A 23,141-nucleotide genomic window follows, 5' to 3' on the forward strand; every position below is an offset into this window, starting at 1 on the left:
AAATGTTTTAACTGTTCAGGGAAGTTTCCTTGCTGGAAAGGGAGAGGCATACATTGGGCCAGGCATCCTTCTTCTGTGAGTACAGAAGAGTCTTTTCTTCTACACTTACAGAGCATTTGGCTGTCTTAAATACACTTGGGATGCTTGGAAATTGTTCTCTCACTCCCCTTCCCACCAGCCTGAACAAAGGCCAACCTACTTCTCACCTACCAGTTTCTCACCGGCTGCCAGTCCTTCCACAGTGCCCTGCCAGTCGTCCTCCTCTCCTACAGACACCAGGAACGCTCTTGGCAGAATGGAGGAGTTGTTAGACTCAACAGGGGGAATGTCATAAACACTAAGTGCTACTCGAGCTGCACAGAACAATTCATCCGTCCCTTCCCTGGAAGCTGTAGCTACAAAAAAAAAATAAAAAATTGATCTTCAGGAGTTAACTTGCAGCAGTGGGGATGTCCTGCTGCCATCTAATGGCATTTAGAGGCGCTTTTCAGGCTCTGTCAGCAGGAAGAGCACACAAATTCCTAGGGCTTTACCCAGCCTATCTTGTTGGCTGCTCATTCACCTCAAAGAGTTGTGTTACAGAAGCAAACGCCTACCAGCAGCGGTTTCTCACAGTGCTGAGGCAGCAGGGAGCACAGCAGCACAGCTCCGGGGCTCTGGGCACCACCATCCTCTCCCCTTCTGTGCTAAAGAGACTTGGGGACCAAAAAAAAGAAGCCAGTAACTTTTAAGTTTAGTAAAATCATTTATATACATTGATGCGTAATATTTACAATATAATACTGATCCGAAATAAACTAACATGGTACAGGTAACACTGGAAAGGAGAAATGCAAACATTTTAATACACAGAAGTTAAACGTGGCAGATGATGACAGATTCAGATTTCCTAAAGAAAAACCTGAAGTAATGACAGCAAAACTTTGACATGTTGCTATTTCCAATCAAAAACTCTTTCTCCTAGTCAATTCTCCTAACCTTTCAACATATATACCTTAAAATAATCAAGTCACAGGAGCAGTCAGATATACATAAAATTTTGAAAAGGTCAAATGATTTCTGAGATTCTTGTCTTAAATAAAACTCTAAGAAAAAAAAAAAAACTACATAGCTTTCCCACATCCTTTTAGTGTTTTTACAAAGAACGTCTTCTTTGTTCCCACACAACTCTTCCATCTCAAGATATGTACAATATTCACAGTCTGCTGTAAAGGATCAGTAGATTTATTACCAACTCAAATGTTACATAATCAAGACAAGGTATCTTGCATTTATGTCAACCAAAAAATAAGAAACCCAGGAAGAAGAAAGTAAAATCTAAGTTTAAAATAAGCCAATTAGTCTATTTAATTTTGAAATCCAAAACAACTTGTTTTCAAGAGTAAAATAATCAACTTTCTTATAGAAATAAAACCATTTGACCTAGAATTTTCAAATTGCATTTTCTTAAATCTGTCCTTCCCTACCTCCATTTCAGATCAGGCCATTCTTACTTCTCACAGACACTAAAATCAACAGTAAACCCATAAAACGCAGTTCCTCATCACAAAAGCCCTTAGAAATGTGACTTCCCTCCAGACACCAACACACTTCACAGTCAATCACAAGTGTACCCACCTCACTATCAGTAACTGCTTGAAATGACCCTGTTGTGTACGTGAGGAGAGCATCAGGAGAGGAGGCACTCTCTGAAGCAATCAGATCCTGTTTTCTCTGCTTATTTCTAAGCCGCCTTGGATGGCAGCGAGCAGCAGCTGCTCTCCCTCCAAGGTGCTCCCCACTGCACAAACCTCTCATGGTACTGCAGAAGTAGGCTGAAGCCATGTCCTAAAGACCATTACACCTCAGCGTACAAGCCTTGCTACTGTCATCTTTAACACCAGAGCAACCTGCCAGAGAAAACAGAAGTCCCAGTGTGTTACGCTCTGCGGTGCTCACAAGCTGCTTGGATCTCAGCAGACTGCGGCGTGGCAGTAGCCTGCTGAACCCACTGTGTTAACAATGAGAGTAGCTACAACCTGATCCATTTTTCTGCTCAGAAGTTCTGGCTCTCCAGAAACTGCCAGAGTATCTTCCTCCTCAGAGGGTAGAGCTGCAAAAGTGCTTTTGTAGGGAGTTTCCTGCACTCCCGTTCAAACACAGGAGAATTCCTTGCTTATTTCTCTATTTTTCCATACTTAAAAGTTCCCATACACTGAGATTTCCCAGTGGAAAAACAAAAAAACCACCACACAGATTTCAAGTTTAAAAGGAAATGATCTATACATTTCAAGATTGTGTGGATGTTGACATGACCTGGAATTTAGGGCAAGGAGAGAAATGCACATAGGGCCTGCAAACTTGCTGATACTACCAAGAAACAACAAATACTCTTGTCACCTGCTAATTCTCTACAGTTGTCATCAATGCATGTCAGTACACAAATATTCCATGTAGTGTCAGAAGTACAATTCTGGCTTATGCAAAAACTCCCCATTTCCATCTGAGAAAGTGACGGTTAAATAGGGACTGTGGTTCTTACTGTGGAATAAATCAAGCACTGGAAAACTCTCAACAGGATTAAAAGAAAGCTGACAAGGTGCTGACGAAGAATGGGAAATGAAGCATCTCCTTCATGTAGAAAAACTAAGTTACTGCTTAAAAAATTTCATAGAAAGAGTCAGACACTGGTTTGCCATCCAAGCTAAAGGTTACAAGGAAGTCTGTTATAGAAAAAAGACAAAAAAGAACAAGGCTGGACTGCCGTAAGAGTAGATTGGGAGATTCATGGCTCAGGTTTGTAAATGTAAACCCAAAATTAACGAGCTATGAAATATAACAATAATGTTCAAGAGTCGTTACTAATAGCCCTGAATTGGCACTTCAGTCTGCAGACCAAACTCATTCAGTGTCTGCACAGGTTTAGTACCAAAATATCTCTATAAAAAGCCTTCGACCAGTCTCAAAAGAAAGAAAAGTGTCAGAAGGTAGAAAACTAGAAATATGTACAGATTCTTTTCATTTGTTTGTTTCATTAAAATAAAAAAGCAGCTTTTGGAGCCAATGTTCCAGACTAGTGTAAGAATCTGCCCTGGGCAGCCTCATGGTCCAGGCAGCATAAGGACATGTGTCAAGGAGCAGCCCTGCATCTGTTGCTCCGCCAGGAGGAGCTCGAAGGCATCAAAGAGACGGGGAGCTTGGACTCCAGAGGGTGACACAAGAGAAGGATCACTGGTGGACTCACACAGCAGCACTATGACCCTTGCCAGGATGATCTCTTTCAAACGAGAGGACAAGTTTGAAAACAAAAGTTGGATCTTCTAGAGTGGAAAAAATAAGGTGGAAACAGAACGTCTGATCTGGGGACAAAACAAATAGACCCCGCGCTTACTGTTGTCTACAGAAGATCCCATCATGAAAAGAAAAATACCTCGTACATAAGGAACTAGAACATTCTTTGATTCTGCTGTTGAACGGTATGATAAAAAGAGGAGCTTTATGCTGAGTGGCCATTAAGCCTTAAAGTAGGTCCAGGGAAGATGGGTTACAGAAGAAAGAAAGAGGGCTACTGATCAGAACTGAAAAATGCAGCAAGCGTTTGGACTCAGGTGCCCTTGGCAAGGCCAAGCACGGCTCTTGGGTCATCTAGCGAAACAGAAGGCTATTTTGTTGCCTCTACATAAAGACTCAGAATTTCGGTGCAAAGGATAGCTATGAAGTTTGTATTTCACAGCACTTGCTTCAAGTACTTACTGAGCAGGGTGTTGAGAAACTGTGGCTGTCTTGTTCACATATATAGTCACTGCAGCTGGCTGTATGTATAGCAGATGGAAGGCAGCTTCTGCAACTGGTTATTAAGAAAAAGAATGGTCTTTAACAATATAATTTGCCCCATCTGGGGGGACTCATGATTAACAGTATGTAAGTGATCATATATACCTCAAGGAACTGAGTTTTAAAAAAATATTACAGTACCAATGATTTTTTGTATCTACAACTATACAGCATTTTCAAGCAGTATGGAAATTTCATGAAATAATTATGATTTATTAATTTACATAAAAATACTTTTTACAGTTAAAGAATAAATCTTAAATGGTAAAAAAAATAAGATTAAGAAGCTCCAGCTATTGAGAGTCATGGGAGTTTGTCTGCTCTTCAATAACTTGTTTTACTATTTCTGCCAGTTTTAGTCGATCCACTTTATCTGTGAATCCTCTGCCTGAAAGGAAAAAAAGAGGTAGTCAGCAGGTGCTGGGAAGGAGGAGGAAAGTAATTATGGCTGGCATCATACGCTGGCTGAATACTAAGTACAGAGACATTTAGGACAACTTTTGCAAGGCCACCAAATCAGTTAAGATCTCTAATTCCATTAAAAAAAAAAAAAAAAAAGAAAGAAAAAAAAAAAGAGAGGGAACTTAAAAACTTAAATTAAAAACAAAAAGAAAAAAAAATAAGGAAGAGACTTGGCCAAGCCTTGTGAACCTGGCTGGTGCCACTGCCCTGGTTTGTCACGGAGCCATCAAACACTCCCAAAAGCAGCTGGCCTAGTTTAATTCCATTTCCTCTCTAAATTGAATAGAAGAGATGTTGTGCTGACATAGATAAGGGCAGCAGCCTCCAGAAAGAGGATAATAAACAGCTGGAAGGAAACCAGCTCGGATCAGCTAAAGCAGTTTCTAAAGTGATGATCCATCTGTGCTATTAAGTTCCCAAATGACTTGGTGCCTTTGAAAACTCTACCCTGAACCTCAAAGAGGAATTTTAAAGCAGAACTTTAAAACTCATTTCTAAAATATCCATGTTGGAGAAGGGCTGAAACAGCGTGGGAACCTCAATCAGTGTGGCACAAACTCAAGTTTGTTTTTATTTCCATACAATATGGTCCCTGCTCTCTCTCCTTCACCCTGTGCTAGCACCACCCTGCAGGAAAGAGGAGTTCCTCACCATTCCAGCTGAAGCTCTGAAGAGTGTCTCTCAGCAACTTACACTCCCGATTATATTTCCACGCCTCCTGCATCACTTCATTCAGCTTCTCATCTTCATTCTCTCCTGTTTAGGAGAACAAAGATGAACGGGAGGTTTGTCATTCCGCCTCTCAGCAACACTCAGAGCTTCAGTAAACAACAACACGTACAGTTATTCCCCCTCGCTTCATGCAAACTAAGAAATTGGCTTGAAAACAGACACTCCTGTCTCAAAGTTATTTCAACAGCTCCACATGTTACTGTTGGCATTAACTATTATACATGCACTAAAACTAGTGTCCACAGAAACACAGAAACACAGACTAGGACAGGAGCTTTGTCTTCTTTTTGAAGAAGACAGCTCGTCTGTCCTTCTTCACTGCAAATCCAGACTGATCGTGAGGCACAGCACAAAGTCAGTGCCTTGCATATTTAGGAATGTAACTTTCTTAAAAGTGGCAACCTTTACCAGCCTGCGGTAGAATGCACTGCGCAATCACATCTCTGAGCTTTTCCAGAGCCACATTGGAATCGTTACTTCCATTCTCCGGGTCATGGATGTAAACACCATCCTTCGGCTTCGTGCTGCAGAAGAACAAGGAGGAAACAATTACAATTGGAATGCAACTCGAGTCTGCTACACATTGCATAACTGTACCAGTACAGCTCTCTCTTTCACTGTCTGGAGAGCTGTGAGAGGGAGACAGATTCAGCATTAATTATGACAATGTGCTGCATTATGAGACCACTTCAAATATGAAGAAAAATAAATGTTAATTCAAATTAATTGAAGGGTAATCCTAAAATACATTATTCTATTTTTCAGGTAGGTAACCCAAAGAGAGATTACTTGACTTTCTTTTTTTTTTTTTTTTGTATATAAACATCAGGATCTGAAAAAAGTCTTGGAATTCTTTAATTCTTTCTCCCAGTTTGCCTTTCCCTACTCAACATGTGCCTCATCTTCTCATAACAGATCTGTTCGAGTGCCTGTATAATATAATAACACTACTCCACCTCCTTCCTGCCTGCACTGGCAGATCTTGAAAGAGGCACTGTATTATTCTAGTATCACTTGAATCCAACAATCCACTTCAGCATGAAGAGTATGTAAACCAAATCAGAAATTTAGGAGCGTGGTTACAATTGAATGAACCTGTAACACGCTCTAAGTCACTCTCCAGGCATCGCAGCTGCCTACATCTTGATCTTTCAGAAAAAGCTTTAGAGAGTTACCCCAGCAATTTCCTTTTGCGCAGGATGGGGTTGTTGACGGAGTGAAGGGGTTTGAGACTGACTTTGAGGTCTTGGATTCTCATGTTCGCAAGTTGTTCTGCATGAGCCTGTTGTATCCCTGCAACCATCGCCTGGAACGAGAAGAGTTGTGCTTGATGTTTTAATTAGCTCCTTTGGGAATTAAAGGACAACATATGGACAATGTTAGCCATGGACAGAAAGAAAAAAGGCATCAAAATCCTATTCACTTGTCCTATCCATTCCAGAGATATGTAACAAAAATTAGGCTTGCATTACACAAGACGTGTTTAGAACTGCCATCATTGTCTTTAGGAAAATATACTCCAGCCTCACAGGGGCTGATCAGGATGAAGAATCATCCCTACATCTCATGTTCATATGCTTATGAGAGCTGACTGTACCCCTATTTGTGCAGCATTAAAAAAAAAGAAAAAAAAAGTGAGGGGTATTCATTTGCTTCTAATTAACGAGGTCGTAGCTGCAGTCAGATATAAAACATGGGGAAAAACCAGCAAAGACCTACAGAAGAGTCCTCAGTCATTTTTACTGCCGTACTCTGTTCTCTACTTGTTAGCACTGACAGTCCTGGAGCTTCTCCTCCTAGCCTGAACCTCAAACCAAACTGTTTCCATTTTCTTAAAAATATCTCTGGCTCTCATTAAAGCAGAAGGGAAGCTCTTTGTCTGCAGAGCACTATGTGAAAGAAAACACTCAAACCACCCGGGAGCTAGCCAGCTCCTCCGTGCAACATTCCTGATAAAAACAAAACATTGTTTAGACCTTGTCCATCATCAGCTGGGCAGAGGGTAGGATGTTATCAAGTGCCTCGGTGGAGTTGAGCCAGGGATGGTCCAGCACACCTTCAATGGTCAGCCGTTCCTCAGGTTTGACCTTCAGCAGCCTGGGAGAGGAATCAATCAGTCCATAAAGCAGTCGTGATTGATTTACAATGGGCTGCTCCGTCTGGGATCAGAGCACTTAGCAATCTCTAAACATTAGAGAGACCAAAAAAGAAACCACCCCTAATAACTAAAACACGAAGCTGGCCCCGAGGCAGTCTGACTTTGTCAGCCTGACTGCCCCTCGCTGCAGCTGATCCTGTAAGGCTCTCACAGCTCACTAGGTTGTATTCAGCAACTCAGCGTAAAGACAGGCACTGCAGACCATTTTGGAAACACTGTGTTCAGCTGAACTCTGTATTAACATCCTCCCACGTGGGAAATTACCTTCCAGATAGACTGGAAACAACACGCTCTGGAAATGCACATCTAGAGCTCATCTGCATGTCTATATGCAAACCAAGGACTCTGGGCTGGGCGAAGTTTCAAAGCTGGAAACCTGTTCTCTGAGTTAGCTGCTTCCACCAACCCCTTGGCTTTTTTCCTCTGTAAAAGCCTCAAGTAACAGATGCTTTGACAAGCTACAGCAACTTGAAATAAAAAGCGACATTATTCTGAAACCTCTGAAAAGCCCACTGAGTTAAATTTGTCTGGAACGAGACCCTGGAAAGAGCTTTTCTGGATAACCTCACATTCTCATGATAATAGTAACTGTTTAGTAAAAATAAGCAATAGTTTGCACAGAACACTGAGAAGTTGTTCCAAGTGTCTAAATTAGAAACAGAATGACTTGATGACTTTGTCCTGCTTTCTCTGACAATGCTCTAAATCAGCTTCCTGGCTGCAGAGCAGAATTGTTTAATGCACCAAGAAAGTGGAAATAACTTTTACAAAATGTCAGCAGGACCACAGGCTAGCTCATAAATTTCACTGGCAAGGCCACGCTGCCAAACAGGTCGTCGGTTGAGAATTAATCCAAGACCCAAGATAGATGCGTTCCTTCTCCATCGGTTTTCAAAGTCCTAATCTATCCTCAAGTGCTTGAGGTCAGAAATCAACCAGACACGCCTGAAAGGAAGTGGTCACTTGAATGCAAAATGTGACCTCCAAAAGCAAGACTCCAGTTGAATAGCTGCATACATAAATAACACGGAGAATCCTCCAAAATTCTCAACATTTTCCTGCACTACAAGCTCGAATCCAGGCTCTGGATGGAGAAGACAGGCAGGAAAGGGAGCCCTGACAGCATTATTCAGAGAATTGAGTTAGCTGAATACAAGTGACAACATTCTATGAGCTGAGTTTCATGGCCATTTTAAAACATAATTACATCTTTTGACTGTTGACCTTGGTTTAAACAGAATTTTCACTGCAGCATAACCTGCAGTTTATGCGTTGAAAGATTGCGGGCTCTCCTGCACTGCTATAAACAGGTCTCAGCACCCTTCCCAAACTGTGCTAAGTCCTTGGAGGCTTTACATTACATCAGAAAAGACAGCAACAGTTTCAAATTGTTTAACAGATTGATTTTTTTTTTCTATTTATATTGCTTTTATCCTCCCAGTTCCTCTGGTGATGTAAACAAAGGCAGTAAGTCCCTCTTGCTTTTAAAAAAAAAAAAAAGAAGTGAGGTCAGGACATTGCTTTCAAACAGGATCCCTGGATCACAACGTGTGAAATATTTGCAGTTGAGAGACATGTATTGCATGATAAACAGCTCCCAGAAGCTTTTAGAATAGAATATCAGTGGAAAACCTCGTCTCATAGTCTGACACCTTGTGACAGATCTTAACCTCCCTTCTCATTCTTCCCTCTCGACTCCTTTTAGGCTGTGTAGTGTGTGCACAGTTCTAAGGGACAGATCTACTGTACTTAGTCATCCAGTTTCTATTAGGCCTGGATTTTAATGGGAGTTTAGACACTACCACAGGAGATGCCCACCTAGGGAGCGCTTGCAGACGTGCCAGCCTGCTGTCCATATTCTTCTGAGGCAAGGCAGCGTACCCACTCCCTCCACAGACTACATGCACAGTGCTCTAGCAACTTCAGACACAGGAAACATCAAAATTTGCACACAATAGTTAGGGAGAAAAGAAGAGAGGGGAAAAAAATTTACCAAACTTCTTTTGCGTTGAACACAGAAACTTTTTCAGCTGTATGTCCTGCAGACAATTTACCCCGCCTTTGGAAAAGTAATCCCTTTGTGACAATGCACTTTCATGTGATTTTCCAATTTCTGAATACAAGCAAAGAGCAATACCACATTCTCCTCAACCGACTCACTTTCGCACGATGTCTTTCGCCATCTCTGAGATCTGGCTCCACTCTTCCTCTGGAAATTCAAAACTCCCTGTCATGATCTTTTTCCGCATGTCCTTGGGAATTGTCCGACTGTGGTGTTTGGAGTAGAACGGAGGGTACCCACACAGCATCACGTAAATAATGACCCCCAGGGACCACAAGTCACAGCTCTGAAAGCAAGGAAACGATCACTTTGGGGTGCAATTCGCAGCAAGCAGTGGTTAAAAAACTTTTAACCTATGTTAAAAGCTTTACACAATTCCCTACAAAAGCAGAAGCGCAGCTCAGCCTCCTCCTAAAGACCCATCCAAACACCTTTACAGATTTGCTCCTCCTCTCTCATAAAGTCAAAATCACATCAGAAATAACATTTACTAAGTATTTTTCTCCCCATTAGCTGCTTTATGTTCTATCCTTCCCTTTAAGAGAAACGTACCAGTTCACTATTTCTACCTGGTAGTTTGCTTTAAAAGTGTATTTTAAAGTATGTTTCTGGCAGATATATAAGCACAAGATGCTGCCAAACCAAACTTGTTCCAGCACCCAAGCTCTCTTGTTTACAGAGCACACTCCTGTAACTCTCTGCTATGCAGCAGTGAATTGCATGGAAACAGGCACAAGCCAGCTGCACGCTCACTGCATCTCTCGGGGTATCTGAACCCTTGTCTCTGACCGTCAGAACGTGAATCAGGATACTAGACAGTCACTTTTTTTAAGAATGTGAGACTAAAATAACCAAACAGCATCAAACAACCGAGCTGCCAGAAATACTTGTTCAGAGAGATCTGCAGCAAAAAACAGAGCTGAAGAAGCTCCAGAAGGCCTGGAGCTTCACAGGATTTCACAGCTGCTGACGCCGTGCTCCCAACCGCCCTCCATGCTCCCCTCCCTGCCCTGCACCAGTTACTGTGGGTGAGGTACAGAACGAGCCCAGCCAGGAGTGGATCCAGCCAAAAAGCACCTCAGAAAAGAAGTTGAAAGCCAGATCTATCCCCATCTGGATCTCTGTGTTCATGCAACACCAACGTGACTGAAGAGAGCTGTAGCAGCCTGGACTTCAACTCAAGCTTCGATCGGGCCCCATCCTTCAGCTCTGTCACCACTTGGTTTTGGCACGGTGCAGGCTGGGGCTGGAAGGCCTTGCTCTGACCCTGCTCATGCAGCCGCAGGATTTCTTTCCTGCCAACGCCAGCATTTGTGCAGCTGATCTTTCCTCCTCTACTGGCTTGGGTTCCAGCCCTATCAGTCCTCCAGGGGAATCCTGCTGGCTTATGCCAGTGCAAGGAGGGGCAAGAACACACAGCCAAGTGCGAGAAGAGTCCTGAACTCCAGGTTCAGGTGACGGTGGAAAGCTGCCCAAGGGCAGATTTGGGGAGCTGAGGGGCTGGACAGGTTCTGCGATTGGTTTACACAGAGGATATTAATGTATCCTTAATGCATCTGTGTCATAGAGATCCAAACTTTATTGCTCCTGGTCATAACTGTGAAATTTGATGACAAAGTTGATTGTCTCAGGTGACACACCGTGTCTATAAACTACATTTACAGCAGACACACCTGTGGAGGAAAAAAAAAGCCAAAACAATATGCTTTAAAGACCTTGACATGTAGACTGTTCCACAGTTTACCTTGTTGTAAGTGTAAGGTGTCGGTGAGGTGGGGATAATACCAGATTTTTCTTTCTGGTGTCGTCTTTGTGCCTCCAATACCTGTTGCAATGAGAGGAAAAAAATTGCAAAACACACCTCATTTACAGATACCACAAACAGCAACGCCTATGGCAGATGTCTCATAAATTTCCCACTGGTGGATTTATTCTGGCTGCTGAAGATTCTACCAAACTCAAACTGTTCTAAGAAAGACTGAAACTTACTACATGGGGGAAAATTCCACCTAAAATATTTTGCTCCTTTAGATGAAACCCCCAGTTGTGCCTGAATTAAAGCAATTGCTCACACCTGTTTTGTCCAAGAAGTTCTAACACCTCCATGCTTTGGAACTGGAGTTTAAAGTGTTTGGAGAGTAAGCCTAGCTCCAGAGATGTCCCTTTGTGCCTCCCCCATGAACAAATCAAGTCAAATTTGTCCCTCCCTGATCAAAACTGTGAGTTTCTACAAAAATTTACAGTTTAAATATACTTAGGAAAAACTTTATGTGCGTTTGGTAGCTGACTTCTTTTTAAAAGCCCTATCTGTAGAGCACATGCCCTTCACCACAAAGCTCCAGCTGAGGAAGCGTTCAGGGCACTCAGCTGTGGCTGCATGGTCTGATCTGTGCAGCTGCTCTTCCTAGTCATTAAGGCTGCCGACATGCTCTGTACCATAATTAAGTATTTATCTGCAGTTTTCTTATAATTCCTTCAGGATTCCAACACAAAGCACAAAAAGAAAAAGTGGGTAAAGCAGCACTACAAAAACCAGCCTGTCTGTAACTATAAATTATGTCCTAATGCATAATGACAAGGGGGACAATCAAAGGATAACCCTCTGATGCTGCCCCCCTTCTAAGCAATTGCCTTTACAGAACCTTATTGTCTCAGCACGGTCATTTTGAAACTCATAACCTTGTATGAGCCTCAGCTAGGAGAAGGACTGAGGAGCAGGGAACTTTTCTGAACCAATTCCTTTAACACAAAAAGGCCAGTTTTCAAAATACCGGAGCAATCTCACTGGTAGGAGTCAGGACTGGGAGAGTCAAGAGGCATCAGCAGTAAGCCAGCACTGAGAACTCAGTCTGAAATGTGCCTCATGATCTCATCACTGTAGCACTCAACCTCGAAAGGTGGCTCCTACACATCTACTGAAGATTCCTGCACTCAGAAGCCTTCAACAAGACAGCAAAGGCTTTATAAATTATACGGTTTTGAAGACACGGGCAATAAAGATCATCATTCCCCTATAACCTAGAACTGTAATCGTTCATTACCTGAGGTGCTACGTAATATGGAGTGAACTGTGGTGTCATCAAGTCACCTTGGTCTACTTTGGCAAATCCAAAGTCACACAATTTAACAGGTGCGTCCTAAAACAAGGAGGAGAGGTTTCAGCATAAAATCAGCTTTTCTATTACATCCTTATCGCTTCCTACTCATCTTCCCTTTGCCACATGTATTCCTCTTTTATATTTATACCCTTATCATGCCACAAAGCAGCTAAAATATGTTAAACTGATCTTTGCAATCATTTTTGTCTTCCTGGGAGCTCTGGGTCAAAGCAGCCCCCTCTCAGCTTTGGAGAGCACTAAATGCATTGTAGGGAGGTTGCTGTGTATGCAGGGTGGTTACGAGCAAGAGAGGAAAGAAACAGGCAGCATGGTAGCATGCTTCAGTCAAAGCACCTACGCTGCACGTATAAAACACCCTGATGACACCAGGGGAAGTGGGCAGAGAATTTTCCCCTCATCCCAGCAGGATTCTGTGCTGAGGTGGAGAACCTGGCCCATGCTGAGCACCAGAGGCACTGTTCTCAGATCTGTCCTTCAGGCAGATCAGAGTACGGAAAAGCACGAAGCCAAAGAAATCATTCCTTTTTGTCACCAAAACAATGCATTACTGACAGTTTACATTTTTAAGCTGTTCTGAAAATCAACATTGAGCCATTTTACAGAATTCGGCAGTACAAAAAGAATATCAAGTCTTAATCTTACCAAAGAGTTATCCTTGAAGAGGAGATTCTCAGGCTTGAGGTCTCTATGTGCAATGTTTAGTGAGTGGCAATGCTGCAAAGCCAAAGCTATCTGAAAAAGGGCACAATAAATCAACTACAATTACAGAACTCCTGCTTCAGGAGAGTTATTTTAGTTTGAAAAAGGACATTGTTTAGGCCCCAACCTTTTTAATTCCACTTGGGTGGGATTCTCAGAGAAGACAACCCCAGCCACACAGAGCAATCGTGCAGGAAAGTGTGAGGACTGGGAAATGAAACCAACCGAGCTACACAGTTCACATTTCACTCAAAGCAAGCAGAAAATAAAAGCAAAGTTATATTCAGCTTCCCAGCCTCTTTAGTTTGACCAACTCAGGCTTTACTACAACCCCCAGAAGTGCAATGGATCACAAGTGTCCCCTTATAAGCTGTGTCAGGCCCACAGGGCCACTAAATGTGCCTGCAAGCCCTCCAAAGACAACACTCTGATTGAGTTCTTGCTTCAATATTTCTACAAATATTTTATTGCATTTGTTACTGACTTAAGAGCCAACACTCAGCCAACATTGTCCTTTAATTCTGGAAGGTAGTGCCTGCAGTTTATTCCTTTCATGCAGTATGACACAGAAATGCATTCCTTGGTTCTTTCAAGGACAACTGCTTACACTGCCATGGGTTAGAAGTCTGTAACCTGGTCGTGAAAGCTCTACAGATTGTACATCTGAAAGTGCAACCCATTTAAAGAAAAACACAGCATAAATACCTAAATAGCATTACTGAAGGAAAAGAAAGGCAAAGCCCCATGACTCTTATTTGGAGGTATTCCTGCTGGGGCATCGTACCCACACACAGCACCCTGGGCAAGGTGCTGAGCCCTCGCAACACTGCAAATTTCTGATACAAGAACTTCAGCTCAGGATGCAGAAATTCAGCAGAAACGCAGCTCAGGAACAAACATGAGCACATTCTCAGATAAAATGAGGTAGCTTCACAAGGTTTTAACTATTACTGGGTACAAGGAGCTAAGATCTGTAGTTAAGACAGTCACGAACAATCACCAGGTAAAAGAATAAGGCTTTAATGTCGCTACCAAAATAAATTTATATAAACAGTAATGCAAGGAGTTACTTGGCACATCAATACCTAAGTGCACACAAAATCAGCATTCAATTCAGATCTCATCTTTTCACATAGCCCTAAACGATTTTTCCAACAGGTTAATCGTAGAAACTGCCTTGCACTGCCAAAATCAAATCCCTCAAAAGACATGACAATAAGCTGTCAAGAATTCTGTAATTCCTCCTAATTTCTTTGCTGGATGAAGCCGAAGAGGTAACAGCACAATTAGCATTTCATTAGAAAACTCAAAGCACAAGACAGAAAATTGAGATGAAATGCTGGGCCCCTCTATTTTGGCTCTGTACCAGACATCTCCCCAGCTCAGAGGGAGGCAGGAGATCAGGACAGGGCTATGTTCATACACAATCCTGTCAATTTACATCAAATGCTGTGAGATCTCCTTTCAGGTTCTCTTTCCTTCATTTTATTCATTCCCACCGGTGAGGGAACAGGCTATTCACGGCCTTGTATCTGCAATGTCTCACCTACAGTTTGTAAATCTCTATTTAGGAACGTCACTACCACCTCTGCAAGAAGCAGACGAAGGCAACTCGGGCCCTCTGTTCATGCTGTGGTGCCAATTCCCGTGCAGAAGAAAGGGCTCAGCCATTCTGAGAGCAACGTCTTTATGCCTCGTGGCTCCTTGCAGGCACAAGCTGCTCCCCTGCCGTGGCTCCCTGGAAAGGACATCCCAGCACGCACCCACACCGCCTCTCCTGCAGCCTTCCCACTAACTCAGGCTCCCTGGCTGGCCACCACGAGTCACCCAAAAGCTGGGAGAGGGAACAAGCCCACCTGGAACTGAGATAAACTGACACTGAACCACCGCACTGAGCCCCCCAGAGCCCTTTCTGCCTGCTCTAGCAGCGTAAGCTACTCACAGCCAACACACTGCTAAGCCACAAACAGCCTGTGGACACCCAGTAAATATCGTGGAGCCTCTAAAAACACAGCGTTCAGAAATGAGCCGCCTAAAGAAACGGAGAAGGAAGAAGGAAAACAGAACAAATAGCACAGAAAACATGAGCTATAGTTATAGGATCCTCCTGGGACCTGATGTGACAGGCAAAAACCAACCCACAAAACCAAACACAGCACCCAGGTTCCAAACCACCAGCCCAGGGCACACGAGTGTTTCTGCCTGCACTGCCCCACCTGAGGGGCAAGCAAAACGCTCAGACTTTGGCGAGGCCAAGAGCCATTCCCAAACCAGAGCTCAGGAGCCACACATTATCTGCTGAGAGCCTGGGGAGGATCGGAGGCAACGCTTTGAGAACAACAGCGAGCCAAACAGCAGGAAAATCGTGAGGGAAAAGAGTTCTCTTCGTCCTGTAGACCACGTTAGAAAAAGTAATGCTAAGAACAGCAGAGACATCAGGGTCCCAACCCAGCAGAGCTAGCCCACACCTTCGGATTCTTTGCTTCTATCAAAACTTTGGCATTGTCAGGTTATAACAAAGCAGGCAATGATCATTGGATCAGAACGGAGGATTATTTTAGCTTCCTTTTTCCCCACTCCCCCCGCCCCAGGAAATTGTTAAATACTTTAGCCATTATCATTCATGGATTTGCTTATACACGGATTGTGACTTGCCTGCTTTGTTACTTGGCTTGCTTGCTTCTCAGTAAAGTGCCGGTGCTGGCTGATTCTGTGAAATAGCTCTCCCCCTTCCATCATCTCCATTACAATTAGGAGCCGAGCCCTGTTTAAAAGCATTTCATGTTGTTACATTAAAAATAATCAAAAAAAAAAGAACATAATTGCTAAGCTAATAATGCACACTTCTTATCTACTAATGCAGGCCAAAAGAGACACATAGACTTGCTGCTTCGACAGTCGCTCTAGCCGTTTTGGGGCAATAATTTTGACTTTCACCACGCAAGCTGCAGGACTTTCTGGCTCCCAGCACAACGTGACTCACTGATGGTCAGCCAGGAGCCTGCAGTTTGCTCTCCGAGCTGGGCTCCCACCTCCAGCTGGCGCAGACACCGAGGACGTCTACGTGGATGCATTCAGCCTCCTCTCAGGCCTTCCACCAGCGAGCCAGTCTGGGCCTGGAAGCCAGCTAGACACATCGGTGTGTCATCTGCCCTCAAACAATACTAGGGCAGGCAGAGTCTTGCATTAAACACACCAAAAAGCTTCCAAACCTGGGCTGGCTGAGAGCACGGCCTGCACCCATCCTCGCAGAGGCACCAGCTCGCCTCCCTCGCTGCCTAGGTGCTAACGGCGCTCATGGCAACTGAGAAGCAGGAGGTCGAGAGCAGTCCTCAGTGCTTTCGAGTCTGGATACTCTCCTGCACCTCCTGACTTCAATTGGCAGCTCTACTGCCATCATTGTGAAGGTCAAGGAATAGGAAGTGTGGTGATCCTCAAGAAACTAACCTCTAGTTCTCACCACACAGCAAAATCATCAGACTAAGACAAGTCCCAGGTCTTTATTTCTCCCAGCTATCCCCCCCGCCTCAACTAACAACCAATATTAAGACTTTTTTTTAACCCAAGCCATATTAACGTTTGAAAAATTACATGTCTGGCTCACGTTTTTCAAGCAGGACAATGTATTAGGTTTACAGGACAGGACCTGGTATTTTTAGAAACGATTCTTTCTTTGTTTTGTTTTTAAAGGAAGACTGGCACTGTTTTCCACTGTCTCACAGTCATCACCATCATATAGAAGGATCTCCCTGAGGATTCTAGGCAGCGACAAAAGTTGCCACTCCAATCCTGCTTTGACAGTGCTTTGAAAGCAGAAGGACCCTGAAAGGTTACAGACAATTCAATTCATGCTACTAAAGTAGTATTGAAGCAGGACAGAAGCTGGAAGCTATTTTATCCTCTCAGACAATGCAGGTATCACAGACTGAATCAATGGAAGACCTCAGAAATGAGGATACATTCAAAACCAGTACTGAAGGATGCAAATTCATTTCAATATGCAAAGGTTTGGGCATTGAGGGGGAAGGGTGGTGGTGGGTAATAAGAGTTTTGTAGCCTGAAGTCAAATATCATGTCTGGAACCCTCCATAAATGTTTATTTTGATTACACTATGATTAGGGGAAAAAGGAGGGAAAAAAAAAAAAAAAAAGCAAACTCCACTATACCTTGGCCTAAACATGGAAAGCAAGCTGTGGGAGTGGATCACCCTATGCAATCTTACCTTGGGCTGGATTCATGTGGGAACTGCACACTGTTAGCATAAACTTCAATAATTTGAACAATATTGGGATGTGTTGCACACATCATGTGCAGACGTACCTTGAAGAGAAGGGAAGAAATGTTACTGTACGCAGCGACACACGCCCGGCCAGCTCTGCCCCCCTCTGCCCAGCACTCAGGAGCTCGTTTGGGGCTCAGCACCACTTGCACACAGTTTAAAACTGCCCTTCTATTATCCAAAAAATAAGCAACACCTAAAGGATTTATACAGGTGACCAGCAGCCATTACACTGCTCAGACTAGGAAGGACATTTCAAGGTAGAAGTAGCCTTGAAGTTGCAATAAAAACATGATTTTAACTGACAAATATCTGGAAAATCAAGAATAAAACCTGAAATTCCATAATCCAACTGCTTTTATGGCCAAGTGGAGTAGTTCAGCACTCATGACACATGGAGCCTCATCTGTTCAGACTCGCTGAAGCAGGGACCTGAGGAATTCCACCCCATTTAGAGCTACCCGGACAGCCAGGTCTGATGTTCTTTGTATACCAACTTTTTTCCCATGGGAATTTTAAATGAGAATTTGCTCCCTATCAGGAAGTGGAAATTGTTTAAGCTTTGAGGATAGTTACCATTTTTTTCCCACTTTTATGAAAACTTGAACTGAAGCCTGTCATTCTGAATGGACCGACAGCTGACACCTTGGCACGTCAGCCTCAGAAAGTCACAAAGAGTAGCGGGGAGCTTAGTTATTTTCTCACACGCAGCCAAACCCGCCCAATTTAGAGTGCAACTTGAGGCATTTTGGGCAATTCTTACGGTAATGGCATCCGAGAGCGATGTATGGAAACAGAATTTCTTCTAAACTGTTCGTGTTACGTTGCACGGGACGCGGAGAACGCTAGCTTAGAAACGTGGCTCTGTGTGGGCATTTTGTGCAAACAGATCACACCTGGGGCAAATTCAGGGCCAGAAATCCCCCCCTGTGTTTCACCCACCACCTCGTGCTCCAGGGATCGAGCACAGCGAGCCTGGAGGACCAAAGGGGAGGAATCCTGCGCAGCGGGATCCACACAATGCAGGTTTTTGAGCCACTGCAGCCGTTTCCCCGAGGGGAGAGCCTGTGTGGCGTGTCAGAAGGCAGGCAGCACAAACAGGAACCGTACCTCGTTTCTAGCTTTTGGACGATCGAGAAGGATTTTCAGTGCAAAGCGCTCCTGAGAGGATTTTTTCACGCAGACTCTGGTATCACAGCAATAAAATCATTCAGTCAGCAGGGGTGTTAACGAGACACTTCATGCAATTGATTTGTAGTTACAGGCTGGCTCTGTGCACGGGATTTAACAGGGATACCCACAGCCTGCAGCGTACAGGGCACCTGCTACCATGTCCCAGCCTGAAAGCTTCAGCTTTCAACCCTCCATGCAATCAGACACGTTATGCCTGACACAAAGCTCAGCACAAAAAGAGAACCGGGCAACAGCAGGCGAGCTGAAGGCACTCTGTCCCCTCAACATGAGGAGTAACTTGTGATTAAAAAAAAAACCCAAACCCCACACTGGCAGCCTGAGCATCCCCAGCAGAGGATGCAACCTGCGATAAATAAAGCGTTTCTGAATGGAAATCCTCGTTTTGGCAGGGCCACCAACAGAGCCACCCGCGTTTTTTCCCCTCTTTCCCCCATTTAACACCAACAATTGAGCTGCGTCAGTGGGGAGGGCCCACACGTTAACGGGCAGCGAGCGGCACCGAGAACAAAGGGGCATTTTCATCGGGATCAGAGGCAGTGCAGCACAAAATGGATGAGGAGAAACCAACTGCCTCGACAGGAAGACGAATGGTGGCAGCAGACAATCGCCCTGCCGAGCACCCAGGCGTTTGTTTCCCGGAGCTTGTGCACAAATTTCTGCTCCCAAAAGGCAGCGAGCTCATCAAAAAGGGAATTTGTTTTGTTTTACAGGGAGCACCCGGCTCCTGCCGTGGTTAGAAGCCCGGGGCAGGCAGGCCCGGTGCTGGGCGTGGAGCTGGTGGCATTATCTGCTTGAGCCTCGTGAGATGATCTGAAAAACCAGCTGGTAAAAATAGCTGCTGCCCCGAGTGACGACACCGGGGCCGACCTTTGCACCGCCCTGGCAGGGGCATCAGGAGGACAAAGGTGTTGGAGCAGCGTTTGCTGGTGCTGTCCTCTCGCAGCCGATTCCCGTTGGCGCCTTGCTTCAGGAGCACAGCAGCGAGACGGGAGCAAGACAAATTCGTTCCTCAGCCATACCCAGTAAAAGCCAACGCCTTGCTCACACACCCAGCACGACCCACGTGGAGCACACGGACGTTTATCTGCTCAGAAGGAGCCTTCAGCACCATCACAGCACCCTGCTGAGAGCACAGAGCCCCGCGGCGCCTTACCTAACGGGACCGCTGATCCCAGCTCCCAGCTTCTGCGTCCAGTTTATGTTGTACTCCTCCAAAATGGACGTTTCCTGTGCGAGAAGGAGCAGGGGGAGGGGGAAGAGAATGAAAAAAAATACATAAATTTTTTTTATGTATGTCCCATCCAAAAACACAGCTCAGCAGACCTGATTTGCAAGAGAGCAGAGCGCAGAAAGAGCCTGCTCCAGAGTTTTGCTTCCCCACGGGGAATTAGGCACAAGTGCAAATGCTCACAAAATAACGCAGCGTTATCTCGGCACACAACGGGCTCCGTGCTGCGGGCACTGCTCAGCCCAGCACTTTGAAGCAGGATCACTGAGAGCAGCAAGTGGCATCTTGTGGCCTTAACACAAAGGGCACTTCAAGAGTTGGGAAGGGAAAAACCAGCTTTCTGCCTATAAGCGAGCAGTTGCAAGTTAATGCCAATGCCCAATTTCATCATTTTTATGTACTTTTGGGTCAGACAGTGAAATAAAGTCACTTTTCTGCTTTCTTCAGGTTAGCAAACCTTTGGCATCACCCTCCTGCATATTAAACGCCGCGTGACTAGTTTTGGCTTGTCTGATAATGAACCCAGCTCCTGTTTGTAATCCTTTTGTCCAAATCCTTTTGGCTTTGTTACGACACAGCCCGGGCGCTGCCACGCTCCAACACGTCCCCGCGCGGGCCGTGACGGCGGCGGCACAAACTGTAACACACGCCACAAAACTCCACTTCTGGGCTTCCATCAGCGCTGCTACGGGCGTTGAGAATCGGCTTCCAGAAAGCTGCCTGGTAAATCCCACCAGGAGGAGGTGGAAACAAGAGCTGGCACCAGACGCACAGGGAAAAAAACGAAGTTGCCCACCCGCAAAGCAACGTCCTGCAGGTCAGCGTCCCCCTTCCCTCAGCTTTCCTTCACAACCTGCAGCCCTTTGGGGGAAAGGTGGTGTTTAAGGCAATATCTGAAGGGATTTCAGAGGGTAAAGGCAGAGAGGAATGGGAAAATTCATTTTTGATGCAGTCCGGAGCGGGCACTGCATAAATCGTAAGTGACCAGCGGGAGAGGTGGAAAGAAAAAAGTTAAGGTTAGCTTCTAACGGGAGACTTTGGGAAGGGTTTTAAAAGAAAGGGGAAGAAAAGGAAGAGCGGATTATACGCAGTTTGCTGTTTCCAAGTAGAACCACAAAAACTTTCTCTTATCAATTTAATTACCACAAATTTCACCAACTTGTGAGAGGAACGTAAGGGAAAAGCCAATTTAACTTTCCCACTATTCAGACACAGAACTGAAGGCACCACGGTTTGAACAAAAACTCAGTTTCAGAAAAGCATCCTGAGCTGAGAAAGGGCTCTTCTGACGTGTGAAGTATTTTCTCAACATAGTATGTTTTCAAGCTCAGGCTCATTTAATTTTTGAAGCCAGCCAGCTTCCAGAACAGGTGAACCAAACGCTGAAGTGCTCTGGAGCACAACCAGTTAGGTTTTTATAGCAGAGCTCTGAATTCTGCTGCTCCTGTTCCAAAACCCAAGAAGAGCTTTGAAACTGCCTGTCCCAAACCATATCTACTTTTCAGCTGCACAGGTTGGATTAAGAAGAGATCTGTCCCCACACACAAACCCAACCTGGACAAAACTTTTTCTACTGCCTCGTGCCCCTTCTGCGACAGCAAAGACCCCGTTTTATCCATTTCAGCGAGGCAGAACAAGGAATTTGATCAGGAATTGGGAAGCGTGTGCTCTACAAGCCAAGTGACGTGAGAATACGGCTGGGCAGTTCTCAGCTCCTGAGGGACAAGTTCAATTACCACAGATCCGTTAATTTTTAATACAGGATAATTTATTTCCTCTTTCACGTTCTGGGCACTCAGCGTTGTTTTAAATAAAAAGCCAACTTTTTTTTTCCCCCCCTGCATTTTTATCAGGATTCCAACCTTCACTCAGAAGTAGCTTTAGAATTTGGCAGTAAAAACGAATGATCTGGTAATGAAGAAACGCTGCTCAGCATTGCTAACGATGTGAAATGCAGCATTTGAGAACTGTGCTGCTCATCGGTGCAGGGACTCGCTTACATCTCCTCCTCCCTCAGGGGCAAGAGCTCCAAATCCCGCATCAGGACTCTATCAGCACGGCTTCACAACATTCAAACTGCGTGAAATATTTCAAATGTATGGATTAAAAGATGCTTTCTAAAAATGTCAACGTTTATTTCATCTGGCAAGCCTAAACGCCTCGCCGTCTCCTTTAGGGCGCAGGTGGAAAGGAGCTTTACACCTCGGGCCGCACGCTAAGATCACCCCTCATGTTCATTTCCAGCAGGCAAAAGGAGTAAACTAATTGGAAATATGCTCAATTACGAAAAAAATTAATGGGAGCAAAAAGGGCTGAGCTCTTTTCAACAGCTCAACTCCTTCTTGTTAAGCTCAGGGCACCCAGCACTGGGTTTGGGGCTGGTTATTTCCGTGAAGATAAAGGCAGGGAGCAGGGAAAGGTGACAGATAACAGCATACGGGAAGTTTTTGTGTATATCTTTCTGAAACCCGTCTTATTATCGACTCTATTTGCGTTTATGGAGGCTCCTGGACCCTGCGTGCCAGCAAACGCCTCACACAAAGCCAGGAGCCCCCGCGGAGCCCCCAGCGCCTCGCTCCTCGCTTTATTTTACCTCAGGGCTCCCCCGGGGGCAGGGCCGGGACCCCGGGGGAAGGCACCGGAGCCCCACGGGGACCTCCCCCTAACCCCAAAACCGATACACAGGGACCCCGCACCCCCCTCCCCCGTACCTTGATCGTCCTGTCCATGTCGTGCTCCCCCGACATCCTCCCGCGGGGCCCAGCAGGGGACGGGCACCGGGGACCGGGCACCACCGGCTACCGGAGGGCCTCGCTAGGCCACGGGCAGCCCCGGCCGAGCTCCGCAGCGCCTCATCCCCGGCCGGGAGGGCCGGGGGCCGGCAGCGCCTCAGGGAGGCCGCGGGCGGGCCCAGCGCCGCCGCTCAGCCCCGGAGCCGCCGCCCGGGAGCCAGGCATCGCCGGCACCTCGGCCGGGCAGCCCCGCCTGGCGGCGCGGCGCCTCGGTGAGGCTCTCCCCGCCGTCAAACGCGGCGAAAGGGGATGGGGAGAGGGCTCCGCTCGCCGCTCAGGGCCGTTTGGGGATTTTTTGGGGTGATGGAGAAGCGGGAAGGGGAAGGGAAGGCGGTCGGGGAGGGCGCCTCTGGAAGCGCCCAGGGGGTGAGGAGGGCCCCGGGGGCCTGACCGGAGCCAGGCTCCGACTGATGACGTCACGCGAGGAGACGGGCTGATGAAGAGAGGGGGCGGCGCTAATGTGCATTGAGGCCCCGCCCATCTGGGTGAGGCCACGCCCCCATATCCTCCCGCCCGCCCCCCTCCCGCTCCGAGGCGAAGTCTCGCGAGAGTTGCGGTGGCACCGCCCGCGGCTCTGAGGCGAAGCCGTGAGGGGAGGCGGG

At 45.6% G+C, this 23,141-nt stretch overlaps 1 protein-coding gene across 3 annotated transcripts; it reads right to left on the minus strand.

Annotated features, from left to right (window-relative positions):
- Positions 1–238: 238 nt before the first annotated feature.
- Positions 239–22,914, minus strand: MAPKAPK5 (MAPK activated protein kinase 5). 3 transcript variants are annotated; one of them, XR_014318684.1, is made up of 16 exons: positions 22,459–22,914; positions 19,673–19,746; positions 18,436–18,511; positions 17,269–17,366; positions 15,701–15,809; positions 12,989–13,078; positions 12,269–12,364; positions 10,972–11,052; positions 9,326–9,513; positions 6,984–7,104; positions 6,183–6,313; positions 5,410–5,531; positions 4,927–5,031; positions 3,733–4,201; positions 534–695; positions 239–395 (listed from the first exon to the last, which is right to left on the minus strand). XR_014318684.1 is itself a non-coding variant. In XM_082774044.1 (14 exons), the coding sequence occupies exons 1-14, from the start codon at positions 22,492–22,494 to the stop codon at positions 4,107–4,109; spliced, it is 1,416 nt and encodes a 471-aa protein (XP_082630170.1). In that variant the 5' UTR covers positions 22,495–22,914; the 3' UTR covers positions 3,009–4,106. The 3 variants fall into 3 exon arrangements, 2 of the variants coding, with proteins under 2 accessions (XP_082630170.1, XP_082630169.1); XM_082774044.1 differs by lacking the exons at positions 239–395; positions 534–695 and having other exon boundaries at positions 3,009–4,201; positions 5,416–5,531; XM_082774043.1 differs by lacking the exons at positions 239–395; positions 534–695 and having other exon boundaries at positions 3,009–4,201.
- Between the last annotated feature and the right edge of the window lie 227 nt (positions 22,915–23,141).

The sequence above is a fragment of the Aythya marila genome (genome assembly GCF_965140915.1).
Source record: "Aythya marila genome assembly, chromosome: 17".
NCBI lineage: Eukaryota > Metazoa > Chordata > Aves > Anseriformes > Anatidae > Aythya > Aythya marila.

Bases quoted from the DNA above. Each gene is read 5' to 3' on its own strand.
- MAPKAPK5 (XM_082774043.1), bottom strand. From the start codon at position 22,494: ATGTCGGGGGAGCACGACATGGACAGGACGATCAAG. The intron at 15,810-17,268 runs GTAAGATTGCAT...GCTTTTAAACAG, and splicing joins CCACATGAATCCAGCCCAAG to GGCTCGGCTCCTAATTGTAA. The intron at 5,032-5,409 runs GTTGCCACTTTT...TCTCCTAAACAG, and splicing joins TCTACCGCAGGCTGGTAAAG to GAGAGAATGAAGATGAGAAG.